Raw genomic sequence first — 15411 nt, forward strand, 5'->3', positions numbered from 1 at the left:
CACAAACCTCTGTGTGTGACAGAGCTCCTCAAACATGTCTGCCCTAGTCACTTCCAGATTCCGACAGTGGTTGTTTTCGGAAGCGCTTCCAGCATAGAAGCTCCTTAACGGAAACACGTCTCCTGGACTCACGACGTGACAGCTTCCTGCGAGGCATGGGTCTCCCTATGGGAGCTTCTGACACCTCCCCGCTGTTCTCGCTGGACGTGTCCCTGAGCCCTCCCTCTTCCCTGCTAGTTCCTGCTTTAGCTGCTGCGTCTCTCTCCGCATTCATGAGACCTTCCTCCAGAGACCCATCTCTCCCCCTGCTGGCCCCTGCTTTCGCTGCTGACTCCCTCCCAGCCTCTGTGAGCCCTTCCACCACCTGTTCCTCCGATGGCAGTTCCCTGACAGAAACCCAATTCACAAGAGATTCTGAGAGAAATAAAGTTATATCAAGTGCAATACATGAAGATGATGAATCAGGAAATTGAATGGAAAATCAAACAAATGAGACAAAGGACTTTTGAATCGGCAAATAAATGTGGGAAACTGCTAGCTTGGCAGATGAAGAAAAGACAAAAACTCAATACTATTACCAATTTGGAGGTCGAAGGAAAAAACATCCAGAACCCAGTGGAAATTAGAAAATGCTTTCAGAGGTATTTTAAACAACTATATACACAAGGGCCTCAGAAAGAGTTTGATATAGACCAGTTTTTGAAAACAAATGGATTACAAAAAATCTCGCAAGAAAATAAGACAATGTTGAAATATAAAATTACAGAACAGGAGGTGGAAGGTGCCATTCAGAATATGCTGTTGGAAAAATCTCCAGGGCCGGACGGCCTAACCTCAAAATACTATAGAACTCTGAAGGACTGGATAATTCAACCATTAAAGGAGGTTTGCAATGAAATTTTGGAGGGGGAAAAAGCACCTGAGTCGTGGAAAGAAGCATATATAACACTTATACCGAAAACTGAGTCTGAAAAGACACAACTTAAGAACTACCGACCCATATCCCTGCTAAATGTGGATTACAAATTTTTTGCTGACATTTTGGCTAAGAGGTTAAAAAAGGTATTAAAGGAAGAGATACACAAGGACCAAGCTGGCTTTCTTCCAAGCAGACATTTGTCTGATAACACGAGGAATATAATTAACATTTTGGAGAAGTTGCAAGAGGACATCAATACTAAAGCAGTTTTAATTTTTGTGGACACCGAGAAAGCTTTTGACAACATTTCTTGGAGTTTTATGAAGAAAAATCTTCAGGGGATGGGGGTCGGCCAAGGGTTTGGAAATGGTATAGGTGCAATTTATTCAGAACAAAAGGCCAAATTAATAGTTAACAACGTGGTAACAGAGGAATTTAAGATAGAGAAAGGGACACGACAAGGTTGCCCAATTTCTCCATTACTTTTTATTTCCGTCCTGGAGGTTTTGTGAAACATGATAAGAAGGGACCATTTGATTAAAGGTATAACGGTCGGAGCTAAACAATACAAATTGAAAGCTTTTGCAGATGACCTGGTATTGACATTACAGGAGCCAGAATCTAGCACTAAAAGAGTATTAGAACTGATCCAGGAGTTTGGTCATGTGGCAGGATTTAAGTTGAATAAATTAAAAACTAAAGTTCTCGAGAAAAACTTTCAATGACTGAAAGAGAGAGGCTTCAGAATGAGACAGGTTTAACAGTGGTTAAGAAGGTGAAATATTTGGGGATTAATATGACAGCTAAAAATGGGAACTTATTTAAGGACAATTATGAAAAATGTTGGTCGGATGTTAAAAAGGACTTAGATGAAGCTTTCCTTGTTGGGCCGAATTGCTGTTATTAAGATGAATGTATTGCCAAGAATGTTGTTTTTGTTTCAATCGTTACAAATTTTGGATAAAATGGACTGTTTCAAGAAGTGGCAGAGAGATATTTCCAAATTTGTCTGGCAGGGCAAGAAACCCAGAATAAAATTTAAAATACTAACTGATGCAAAAGAAAGAGGGGGATTTGCCCTGCCAGACCTTAAACTCTATTATGAATCAGCAGCTTTCTGCTGGTTGAAGGACTGGCTGCTTCTTGAGAACACAGACATTTTGGATTTAGAAGGTTTTAACAATGTTTTTGGGTGGCATGCATATTTATGGTACGACAAGGTTAAAGCACATAAGGCATTTAAAAACCATATTGTCAGGAAAGCATTGTTTAATGTCTGGACACGATACAAAGACTTACTTGAAAATAAAACCCCAAGGTGGTTGTCACCAATGGAGGCAGAAGCTCAAAAAAGGCTCAATATGGAGGCCAAGTGGCCAAAATATTGGGAGGTTCTAGAGCAAGAAGGAGACAAATTGAAATTGCAGAGTTTTGAGAAATTAAAAGATAGAGTGCGAGATTGGCTTTATTATTACCAAATAAGAGAGGTATATAATTTAGATAAAAAAATTGGCTTCCAGGTGGAAAAATCAAAGCTGGAAACAGAATTGTTAGAATCCAATACTAAGATACTTTCAAGAATGTATAACTTGCTGTTAAAATGGAATACTCAGGATGAAATGGTAAAATCTGCTATGATTAAATGGGCACAGGATGTTGGACATAACATTATGTTTGCTGACTGGGAACAGTTGTGGACCACTGGTATGAAATTTACGGCATGTAATGCCTTAAGAGAGAATATTATGAAAATGATATACAGGTGGTACATGACCCCAGTCAAGCTTGCAAAAATCTATCACTTGCCCGACAATAAATGCTGGAAATGTAAAGAAACAGAAGGTACATTCTTTCACCTTTGGTGGACGTGCCCAAGGATTAAGGCGTTCTGGGAGATGATATATAATGAAATGAAAAAGGTATTCAAATATACCTTCCTGAAGAAACCAGAGGCCTTTCTCCTGGGCATGGTCGGCCAATTGGTCCCAAAGAAGGATAGAACTTTCTTTATGTATGCAACAACAGCAGCAAGACTACTCATTGCGAAGTATTGGAAGACCCAGGAGCTACCCACACTGGAAGAATGGCAGATGAAAGTGATGGACTACATGGAATTGGCAGAAATGACTGGCAGAATTCGTGACCAGGGAGAAGAGTCGGTGGAGGAAGACTGGATGAAATTTAAAGACTACTTGCAGAAGCACTGTAAAATTAAGGAATGTTAAAATGACGTTTGATTGAAAAGAAGTGGTATTGGTTAAAAGATTTTTAAGAAAATGTAAATGGGGATTGATAAAGGATAAATGTTAGAGGGTAAGGATTTGCTGAATTTAATATTTGAACTGGAATACAAAATGGGAGGTGTGAGGAGGTCAAGAAACTAGTGAATGAACTATAAGAGATGAAAATATTAATTTATTCTTTGTTCTGCTTTTTGGTTTTTCTTTTCTTTCTTTTCTTCCTTTCTTTTGCTAATGGTTTGTTACTGTGTATTTTTTTATATGTTTTGTTCTTGTATGCTTTTACTCTTGAAGTTCTTATGTTTAAATTTTGAATTTTTTTATTGTTTGTGAAACTTTAATAAACATTTTTTTTTTTTAAAAAAAGAAAGTTATCTGTGATTAAGCCAAGAGTAAATGCAAACATGGGGAAAGTGAGACCCACTACAAACCACAGGCGGGAGAAGCCTGTGGACGTGGGATTCGGCTGGCACCTTTTGCGCCTCCCCTACTCGCGGGGAAACCTGGTTTCAAGGATCCGGAGCAACGTGGGGTGAGCGGCGCGGTGCTTTGAATCGACTGCTTCTTTCGTGAGTAGAACGGAAAATTGGATCTTTAAACATCTTAATTTGGCACCGAAACGGGAAGGTTTCAAACAGGAAGTCCGCCTTCCTCTTTTGTAAATAGATTGAAGCAAAGACGTTGCAAGCTAAAGTCTTGGAAAGCCTTTTGTAAAGGATTAAATCTCCATCGGTTAAAATTACTAAACCCCCCTTGGAAGCAGGAGAAGAGGGGGAAAATTTTAGATCGCCTAAGCCTGCAGGAGAGAGAGTGAGGAAAGATAAATTACCACCGTTTTGAACCTGGGAACGGGCTGCCAGTAAGATCGACGTTTTGGGAAAGTTCATTGACTGTGAATAAAACGTATGTTGACAGATAGTTAAATAAGAGAAATATATTGTTTCCATTGTTTCCTTTTGCACTTAAAAAGGAGCAAAAGTAACTGAAAATCGAAACTAACTTTGTTGCTGGATCTGCGTTTAAAAGGACGGATACAAATAGAAATTGTTTCCTCTAGAGGGAGCTTTTGAAACTGTTGTAGGAGTGGAGCTGGGGAATTTTCCAGCTGCAGAGATTAAAGACCGGGAGAATCAGAGATTGACCTTGGACAAGAGTGTCGACAGAAGAAGCCTTAGTGATTGCATTTTGCAAGACAAGTGCTTTATTGGAACAGCTTCATGAGAAGATGGATGTGATGACTATTAAAATTGATAATTTGGGACAAAAATGACTGATTTGGGACAAAAAGTGAATACCTATACAGAAACTACTCAGGAATCGATTCAGGAAACTACTTTGACATGGCAAGCTGTGGAGAAGACGAGGGAGAAAGCTGTTGTTAAATCTCAAGTAACACAAGTGGAGAGAGCCCCAGCCTTACAGAGGCAATTTGATGAATATAAGCTGTTGCCTTTTACGATTGAATTTAGAGAAAGCCAGATTTGGAGGGGTGGAGTCCCGCTTGGATTGGAGAAGGAAAGTTGGATAGATCCCCTTATGCAGGGATGTTCTGGCTTTTGGGATTTGGATTTGGGTCAGGGGGAGATTGGAGTTGTGGGGGCCTTTACCTTCGGAGGGATTTTGAAACACGCTCTGAAATATCTCTTGGACTTTAGTTCTGACTATGGAGAATGGGCTGACCTGTCGAGAAGGAATAAAGACATTGTTAGGTTGGAGTTTCCCCGAGATCTACTCCTCAGAGCCAAAGGAAGGAAATTAAGAACAAGATCAGCAGAAGATAAAGTAAAGTGCATGTATAAATATGAAGAAGATCTGCAGAAGGGACATGGAAAAGAGTTAAGAGCCTCGGACAGAAGATCACCAGGTTGATGGACCATATGGAATTGATAGAAAGGACTGACAGAATCCGAGACCAGGGAGAAGAGACGGTGGAAGAAGATTGGAGAAAAGTTTAAAATTTATTTAGAGAAATATTGTAAAATTAATGAGTGTTAGAAAAATGTTGGAATGAAATTACATGGCTTTAGTAGAAACATTATAAGGAGTTAAGTATAAATAAGTTATAGGGTTTTAATGGTAAGAGAAGGTTAAAATAAATTAAGACAATTAAATGACAGAAAACAGTGAAAGATGGAAAGGATTTGCTGAAATAATTAATAACTAGAACACAAAAAAGGGAGGTGTGAGGAGGTCGATGAAACAAGTTAATGAAGGACAAAGATATGGAAATATTGGATGGGTTTTTAATTGTTTTTGCTTTTGTTTTTGTTTTGATGTATTGTGACTTGTTTTTTTTTAATGTATTTTTACTTTTTCTCTTTCTCTTTTTTTTATTTACTTCTTTCGGTAATCCTTCAACTTTTAATAAATATTATTTTAAAAAAAGTGAAAGTGAAAATTTCACTAGCCTTTATCTGCTTTAATGTGTATTTGAGGTAAATATTTATATTTTATTAGAGAGAAATTTTGAATTGTCTTAAAACAAGCCTATCCAAGAAGCAGAGAACAGTTTGCGTATTAAGGATCCATAGCTAAAGCTGAAGTTTGCGCATCCCATTTCTTGTGATCTTGTGGAATTTATTTATCACTTCAAATTTCTAAACTGCTTCTCCTCTCCGAAAGGAAACCGGGGAGCTAACAACCATCAAACTGCTACATGTAAAAACCTGGAAGACATCAACTGAACCACAGGAAGCTATAGCTGTTAATGCATTCACTCTAAAACTTCCCTAAACTGCATTTCAAAGGCCTTGAGAAATAATAATAAAAAGTGTTAACAATCTTCCTGGGTGCAACTATAGTATGAGACTGTCCAATTTCCCCTGGGAACATAGGAGGGTTGTGCATATATTATCTTCAAGCATTGGCAGATTCCTTGTTCATTTTCTCGGTAGTGGTACCCGCCCTGTGGAACACCCTCCCACAAGATGTTAACGGGAAAAACAACTACCAGACTTTTAGAAGACATCTGAAGGCAGCCCTCTTTAGGGAAGCTTTTGATGTTTAACAGACCACTGTATTTTAATACTTTGTTGGAAGCCGCCCAGAGTGGCTGGGGAAACCCAGCCAGATGGGCGGGGTATAAATAAATTATTATTATTATTATTATTATTATTATTATTATTATTATTATTATTATTATTATTATTGCAACCGCTTTGGATTACAACCATTTTGGATTACAACCACGTCAAACCCGGAACCTGATTTGGTTTACAACCAGACCTCCAGAACGGATTATGGTTGTAAACCAAGGTACCACTGTATTGGTAGTTCTTGTATGTACAAGTATGGGTTTGTGTATGGAAGCTTCTCCCTGAGATAACTTGGGAAGGACTGTAGCTCAGTGGTGGACCATCTACTTTGAATTTAAACAGTCCCAGAGTCAGTTCCCAGTATCTCCAGGTAGGGCTGGGTGTTGTCCTCTGTAGGAAACCCTGGAGAGCTGGTGCCAGTCAGTGCAGACAATATTGTGTTAGATGGAACACAACGATCCAACAGGAGGCAATGATGGCCACCAAATCAGATGGCTTTAAAAGAGGTTTGGGCAAATTCAAGGAGCATAATGCCGTCAATGACTACTAGCTATGACAGCTATGCTCTGCCTCCATGGTTGGAGGCAATAATACTTCTGAATGCCAGTTTCTGGAAACAGCAGGAGGGGAGAGTGCAGTTGTGCTTGGGTGTTGCTTGCCAGTCTCCCACAGGCATCTGGTTGGCAACTGAGAACAGGGTGCTGGACTAGATGGGTGATTGGCCTGATATATCAGGCTCACAGTGGCGTAGCGTGGGGGGTGCCAGGGGTGCCGACCGCACCGGGCGCAACATCTGGGGGGGCGCGAGTCCAGAGGGAAGGGACAAGTTCCTTCCTCCGCCGGGCTCCCCGCCGCCACCGCCAGCCTTGCGCCCTAGCGCGCGCGCCCCCCGCCGTCGCTGTGGCTGCGCTCCGCTCACTGCTCGCAGGAGGAGCAGCCGCTGCAGCAGCGCCGACGCCGCCACCGACGCCTGGCCGGGCACGGGCAGCCTCTGCACCCTGCCGCCGCCGCCATCCCCTCGGCCCAGCCACAGGCGGCGGCTGCTTCTGCCTCCATCCTCCTCCGGGCAAGCAGCGTTGTTTGCGCGGCAACTCGCAGGTTAGGGGTTGGGGGGGCGCAAATTACTTGCCTTGCCCCGGGTTAGGGGGCGCAAATTACTTGCGTTGCCCCGGGTGCTGACAACTCACGCTACGCCGCTGCAGGCTCATCTGTGTTCTTTTGTGTGGCTCGATATAAAGCAGCTTTCCATGTTGTTGAACTTTACTCAGAACATTTCTGTGTTCGTGTTTTCAAAAAATTACAAATAATTATTTCTCTTTCTCTTTTTTATTTTTGTGTTTATCTGCAGAATGGGTGCATGTCGTTGGTGCACCTCTGATGATTCAGTCGTCAACCTGCTAAAAAGTTATGCTTCCTCTACATTGCCTGCAAATGAATTTGCTTCAGCCAATAATGATCTCTGTTACTGCATAGAGTGTGTGGATGAGTACCATAAAGCAAAGGATGAGTTGCCATCCTTCCATGAGGTAATTTGCTTTGATTGATAGCCCACTATATCCTGGCTGTGTTGGGGCTGGCTGATGACAGAGACAGTCATAGCAGATTTGGGCAGGCAGAAGGCCAGTAGTTATTTGATAGCTTCAGGGGTGGGTAGCTTGATTCAGCTGGTGGTAGAGGTTGGTGGGGTTGCTCACCTGAAGTCGCAGTGATGTCATCAGGTGTCTCATTCCCCCCTCCCCTATGTGATGTGCAGCACTTTGAAGCCGCAACAACAACAAAATATTGGGAGTGCCAAACAAATCTCTTCCTTACCTTCCTCCCGCCTGCTGAAATCTGCTTTGGGCTGTAAAGTGGGTGGTAGCCACCCTGGTGTATGATCCTAAGAACTGGCTTAAAATAAGATCTCCAATTTAAAAAAGACAGCCCACATGACTGCCCCCTGGAGAGCTGATGGTCAAGCAGAGCAGGCAATACTTGGATAAATGGGCCAGTGATACAAAGCTGGTTTATATGTAAGAAATAGGATCTGTAAAGGTGCCCTTAGGAATGTAAGCACTGCGCAGTTCCAGCTCACTTAGAATAATAATAATAATTTATTATTTATACCCCGCCCATCTGGCTGGGTTTCCCCAGCCACTCGGGGCAGCTCCCAATCAGATATTAAAAACACAATACAGCATTAAACATTAAAAACTTCCCTAAACAGGGCTGCCTTCAGATGTCTTTTCCTTGACCTCTGATGGGAGGGCGTTCCACAGGGCAGTCACCTCTACTGAGAAGGCCCTCTGCCTGGTTCCCTGTAGCCTCACTTCTCACAGTGAGGGAACCGCCAGAAGGCCCTTGGCGTTGGATCTCAGTGATGGGCGGGGTATAAATAATAAATTATTGTTATTATTATTATCGCCCAGTCCTTCCCGGCTAGCTTTTATAAGCCAGGATGGGCAAGGATCCAGGAGACAGGTGGTTGGTTTCACTTGTCCAAGCAGCCTGTCCACATTCTCGGAGGTAACAGATTGGAATTGATCCCATATAACATGACTAGACAGGACTCCAGCACTCTCCCACCCTGGCCCTGCTCCCACGGTGGAGTCTACCTCCTTCCGAATCTGAGCGACTTTATCTGCAAAAAACTTAGCAAAAGCATTGCAGGAGACCTTGGGGTCCCTACCAGGCCCCGGTGACGAAGGTGGTTTCAATAGATTGCCAACCACCCGAAAGAGTCTCCTGCTGCTGTTTTCTGCAGATGCAATAGAGGCAGTGAAGAAGGTCCTTTTCGCCGTCGCCACTTGGTAGGCTTGACGTTGAGCTGTAACCTGTGTCCGATCCGATTCAGAATGAGTTTTCTGCCACCGGCGCTCTAGCCATCTCAACGATTGTTTCACTGCCCTCAGATCCGGGGAAAACCACAGGGCTGTCTGGGCTCCATGCAATCGGAGAGGGCGCTTTGGAGCCAGGCAGTCAATAGCCCTGGTTAACTCCGCATTCCAACGGGTCACCAGGGAATCAGCTGAAAGGCCATCAACATGGGATAAAACATCCCCTACCACTCACTGGAAGCCATTTGGATCCATTAAGTGGTGGGGGCGGACCATCCAAATTGGTCCCACCTCTCTGCAGAGGGGAAGGGTCGCGGAGAAGTCCAGTTGCACCAGGAAGTGATCTGACCATTGGCACAGAATAAAAGTGTGGTGTAGCTTTTTCTGGAGGTGATGCACTTGCTCACTTAAACTTAATGGAGGGGAAAACACAGGGATTTGGACCAGGGAACAGCAATGTGAAAGGAGGGCAGGGATCTGTGAGTGGACAGAAATCTGTTAATGTTAATACATAACATAGCATACATTTAATATTGTTTCAGTTGTGTGTCACAAGCACATTAGCTATATAGCTTGCTGGGTTCTAGCCAACAATGTTTTCCAGGTAGACCCATTGAAATATATATCTGCCTAAATTAGTCATGCCCATTAATCTAAATCAGACTTCAGTTCAGAGAACACTAGATAGAATCAACTGTATTTTTTAAAAGTTGCACTCATAAGCTGGCTGCAGCAATTATGAAAGTAAATTTTCTGCATTTAACTCACTTTGTAAATAAGTGTTTCCTTGTGTGAAAAATAAAATTGCCTGCAAGTCCTTTTCTTCCCCTTGCAACCCTAATGTTTCTCTGTCTCTGTCTGTCTGTTTGTCTGTCTGTCTCTTCCTCTCTCCCTCTCCTTAAAAAGAGTTCCTCTTTGCTCTGAAAACAGAGCTCAAATTAACTGTTGCTGTTTAGACTTTCAAGTGGGAGCAGCTGCTTAGTTTTGTTTTGTCCCAGTCACCCTTGGTGTAACTCAAAATCTGAATTGCACGAAGCATGATCTAACTAATTAAGTCTGCTTAAGTGTACTATACGCAAAGCTATTACCAGCTGCAAACTTTGGAGGAGTTTTTTTCACCATGCCCAGCTTTTTCCTCTCCTCCTCCACACTGAGAGCCAGTGTGGTGTAGTGGTTAAGAGCGGTAGTCACGTAATCCGGGAAACCGGGTTCGTGTCTCCGCTCCTCCACATGCAGCTGCTGGGTGACCTTGGGCCAGTCACACTTCTGTGAAGTCTCTCAGCCTCACTCACCTCACAGAGTGTTTGTTGTGGGGGAGGAAGGGAAAGGAGAATGTTAGCCGCTTTGACTCCTGAAGGGGAGTGAAAGGCGGGATATCAAATCCAAACTCTTCTTCTTCTTCTTCTTCTCTGTCTCATTCTTCTGGCACACACGTTTTAATACTTATCTAACCCTGAAAAAGAGTTCCGGGGAGTGCCAAGACTTGCTGACTACATTCTGACATTTCAGCTTCTTCTAACAACAAGAAAAAAACTAATGAATATAGGAAGAGCCTGATGAATCAAGCCAAAGGGGGCCCACCTAGTCCAACATCCTGTTCTCACAGTTAGTTGTGTGAAACCCATCAGCAGGGCCCGAGCACAAGAGCCCCCTACCAGTGGCGGAGCGGAGAGCAGGCGGGGGTGGGGCTGGCATGCGCCACCCGCAGCAGTGTGGTACGCCCAGTGCAGGTGGGGGGGCAGGTGCGATGGCACCCTGCCGGGATCGCGCTGCCGGGGGCAGTGCGCTCCCCCCCACTCCTCTTCCTCCACCAGTGCCCCCTACCCTCCTGTAGTTTCCAGCAACTGGTATTCAGAAGCATTACTTCCTCCCAACTGTGGAGACAGATCATAGTCATCATGGCTAGGAGCCACTGATAGCCTTCTCCATGAATTTATCTAATCCTTCTTTTAAAGTCATCCAGGTTGGTGGCAACCACTGCCTCCTGTGAGAGCAAGTTCAATAGTTTAACTATGTGCTGCATGAAGAAGACCTTTCTTTTATTTGTCCTAAATCTTCAAGCATTCAGCTTCATTGGAAGTCCATGAATTCTAGTGTTATCAGAGAGGTAGGAAAACTTTTTTCCATGTCAAGCAAACATTTATAAACTCCTACCATGTCACCCCTTACTCGCCTTTTCTTTAAACCAAGAAGTCCCAAACATTGCAACCTTTCTTCATAGGGGAGTCACTCTATTCTTTTCATCATTTTGGTGGCCCTTTTCTGAAGGTTTCCAAACTTCACAATATCCTTTTTGAGGTGAAGCAACCAGAGCTGTGCACAGTACAGTGGTACCTTGGTTTAAGAACAGCTTAATTTATGAACAGCTTGATTAAGAACGCTGCAAACCCAGAAGTAGGTGTTTTGGTTTGTGAACTTTGCTTTGGAAGCAGAACATGTTCCGCTTCCTGTTGAGTGTAAATTGAGTCCCCTGCTGCTATGGGAAAGCACGCCTTGGTTTAAGAACGGACTTCCGGAACGGATTAAGTTTGTAAACCAGGGTACCACTGTATTCGGAATGTGGTCGCTCCATAGATTTGTATCGGTGTGCTTGGAATTTTTTTTCTCTTAATGGACTAACACTATGCCCTCGTTATTTTAACAATTTTCAGAGAGGTAGCCATGTTACTCTGTTGCAGCCTAAGCGACTAATTTCTTGGTCTTTGGGTGCCACTGGGCTTTCTGGGTTACTGCAGTTTTCTGTTTTTCTTTTGTCTGCCACTTCTTTGCCTTTCTGTTGTATTGCTTCCTTTCCTGTTTGGTTTAATGCTTAAGCGTCTTTTCAGTATTTTGTCTGGCCAGTTAGCCTGACTCATAAAACAGTTTGTTCTTCCTTGCCTGGATCTTCCAGGATCTTGGCTATATATCTTTTCTAAAACCTTGCACAGTTATTGAGAGTCCAAACGTGTGTTTGAAGACTGTGATTGAATTACAAGATGGCCAGGGATATGTTTGTGTGGCTGCTGAATAGACTCCATGTAAGTAAAGTACACAGCACCATTTGCCAGTGCTGAGCTCCATTCTGTCTTGACCCTTCCATTTGCAGCATTTTTGTGTTGGCACAGCTTTTAAAGTTCATTTCTTATTTAAAAATGTCTTCTCTGCCTTTGAAATTGTTACAAAGGAAGCTGTCTTGTAGATAATTAGACCACTGGTCAATATAGCTCAGTATTGAGAGTCTCTCCCAGCCCTGCCTGGAGATGCCTGGGATTGAACCTGGGACTTTGTGCATGCAAATCAGGTGCTCTGAGCTGCAGCCCTTCCCCTTACAGCCCCTGCTGGGAATCTGAGGTGAGAGACCCACATAGCCCATAGTTGCCCCCAGTTCCAGTCACTACCACACAGAGGCAGCTGAAAGTCCAAAAAGTTTACTGGTGCAGACGATATTACAGTTCTGGACAGTGCTATATACATACAGCTTGTAGGCTTTCCAGATACTATTGATGTCTGGCAACTTTAACCTGTTGCAGGATCTTAGCCAGACCCAGTTGAATATAGCAGAGCATATGCAGACTTCCAGAAGCAATCAGTTGCAGGCAGGTAGGATCCTCTACATGGATCACTGCCTTGCCGTGGCGAAGGGGCTTGAATAACTCAGAGAAGCTATGAGCTATGCCGTGCAAGGCCACCCAAGATGGACAGGTCATAGTGGAGAGGTTTGACCAAACGTGATCCACCTGGAGCAGGAACCGGCAAGCCACTCCAGTATCCTTGCCAAGAAAACCTCATGGACAAAGACAACAGGCACATAAAAGTTATGATGCTGGAAGATGAGCCCCTCAGGTCGGCAGGCGTCCAACATGCTACTGAGGAAGAGCGGAGGACAAGTACAAGTAGATTCAGAGCTGATGAAGCAGCTGGGCCAAAGCCGAAAGGACGCTCAGTTGCGGATATGCCTGGAAGCGAAAGGAAAGTCCAATGCTGTAAAGAAAAATATTGCATAGGAACCTGGAATGTAAGAACCATGAACCTGGGTAAGTTGGATGTGGTCAAAAATGAGATGGCAAGAATAAATATTGACATCCTGGGCATCAGTGAACTAAAATGGACGGGAATGGGCGAATTCAGTTCGGACGACCATCATATCTACTACTGTGGGCAAGAATCCCGTAAAAGAAATGGAGTGGCCCTCATAGTCAACAAAAGAGTGGCGAAAGCTGTACTGGGATGCAATCTCAAAAATGATAGAATGATCTCGATACGAATCCAAGGCAGACCTTTTAACATCACAGTAATCCAAGTTTATGCACCAACTACTGGTGCTGAAGAAACTGAAATCGAGCAATTCAATGAAGACTTACAACACCTTATAGAAGTGACACCAAAGAAGGATGTTCTTCTCATTATAGGGGATTGGAATGCTAAAGTAGGGAATCAAGAGATAAAAGGAACAACTGGCAAGTTTGGCCTTGGAGATTAAAACGAAGCAGGGCAAAGGCTAATAGAGTTCTGTCAAGAGAACAAGCTGGTCATCACAAACACGCTTTTCCAACAACACAAGAGACGACTCTACACATGGACATCACCAGATGGGCAGCATCGAAATCAGATTGATTATATTCTCCGCAGCCAAAGATGGAGAAGCTCTATACAGTCAGCAAAAACAAGACCTGGAGCTGACTGTGGCTCAGATCATCAGCTTCTTATAGCAAAATTCAAGCTTAAACTGAAGAAAGTAGGAAAAACCACTGGGCCGGTAAGATGCAATCTAAATCAAACCCCTTATGAATACACAGTGGAAGTGAGGAACAGGTTTAAGGATTTAGATTTGGTGGACAGAGTGCCTGAAGAACTATGGACGGAGGCTCGTAACATTATACAGGAGGCAGCAACGAAAACCATCCCAATGAAAAGGAAATGCAAGAAAGCAAAGTAGCTGTCCAACAAGGCCTTACAAATAGCGGGGGAGAGAAGGCAAGCAAAATGTGAGGGAGATAGTGAAAGATACAGGAAATTGAATGCAGATTTCCAAAAAAATAGCAAGGAGAGACAAGAACGCCTTCTTAAACGAGCAATGCAAAGAAATAGAGGAAAACGACAGAATGGGAAGAACCAGAGATCTGTTCAAGAAAATTGGAGATATGAAAGGAACATTTTGTACAAAGATTACCATAATAAAAGACAAAAGTGGAAAGGACCTAACAGAAGCAGAAGACATCAAGAAGAGGTGGCAAGAATACACAGAGGAATTATACCAGAAAGATATGGATGTCTTGTACACCCCAGGTAGTGTGGTTGCTGACCTTGAGCCAGACATCCTGGAGAATGAAGTCAAATGGGCCTTAGAAAGCACTGCAAATAACAAGGCCAGTGGAAGTGATGGTATTCCAGCTGAACTATTTAAAATTTTAAAAGATGATGCTATTAAGGTGCTACACTCAATATGCCACCAAGTTTGGAAAACTCAGCAGTGGCCAGAGGATTGGAGAAGGTCAGTCTACATCCCAATCCCAAAGAAGGGCAGTGCCAAAGAATGCTCCAACTACCGCACAATTGCACTCATTTCACACACTAGCAAGGTTATGCTTAAAATTCTACAAGGCAGGCTTAAGCTGTATGTGGACCGAGAACTCCCAGAAGTGCAAGCTGGATTTATAAGAGGCAGAGGAACCAGAGACCAAATTGCAAAAAGCCTTTGACTTTGTTGACCACAGCAAACTATGGCAAGTTCTTAAAGAAATGGGAGTGCCTGATCACCTCATCTGTCTCCTGAGAAATCTCTATGTGGGACAAGAAGCTACAGTTAGAACTGGATATGGAACAACTGATTGGTTCAAAATTGGGAAAGGAGTACGGCAAGGCTGTACATGGTCTCCCTGCTTATTTAACTTATATGCAGAATTCATCATGCGAAAGGCTGGACTGGATGAGATTGCCGGAAGAAATATAGGATCATAGAATCATAGAGTTGGAAGAGACCACAAGGGCCATCGAGTCCAACCCCCTGCCAAGCAGGAAGCACCATCAGAGCACTCCTGACATATGGTTGAGAAGCCTCTGCTTAAAGACCTCCAAAGTAGGAGACTCCACCACACTCCTTGGCAGCAAATTCCACTGTCGAACAGCTCTTACTCTCAGGAAGTTCTTCCTAATGTTTAGGTGGAATCTTCTTTCTTGTAGTTTGGATCCATTGCTCCGTGTCCGCTTCTCTGGAGCAGCAGAAAACAACTTTTCTCCCTCCTCTATGTGACATCCTTTTATATATTTGAACATGGCTATCATATCACCCCTTAACCTCCACTTCTCTTTTTTTTTATAATAATTTTTATTACATTTTTTTACAACAGAAAAAAGAAAGAACATAGAAAATAAAAAGAAAAAAGAACAGAAAATTCAAACCATTTCAACAACTTATTTCAAAT

At 43.1% G+C, this 15411-nt stretch overlaps 1 protein-coding gene across 1 annotated transcript in view; it reads left to right on the forward strand.

Annotated features, from left to right (window-relative positions):
- The window catches only part of LOC308578183 (putative helicase senataxin), a 299741-nt gene that overhangs the window by 47118 nt on the left and 237212 nt on the right, over window positions 1-15411 (forward strand). Inside the window, exon 2 of the mRNA XM_081178438.1 lies at window positions 7543-7720. Coding sequence (XP_081034564.1) covers window positions 7544-7720 — 177 coding nt within the window. The 5' untranslated portion in view covers window position 7543. The remainder of the gene's footprint in view (window positions 1-7542; window positions 7721-15411) is intronic.

This window comes from Podarcis bocagei, assembly GCF_964188305.1.
Source record: "Podarcis bocagei genome assembly, chromosome: W".
Classification (NCBI taxonomy): domain Eukaryota; kingdom Metazoa; phylum Chordata; class Lepidosauria; order Squamata; family Lacertidae; genus Podarcis; species Podarcis bocagei.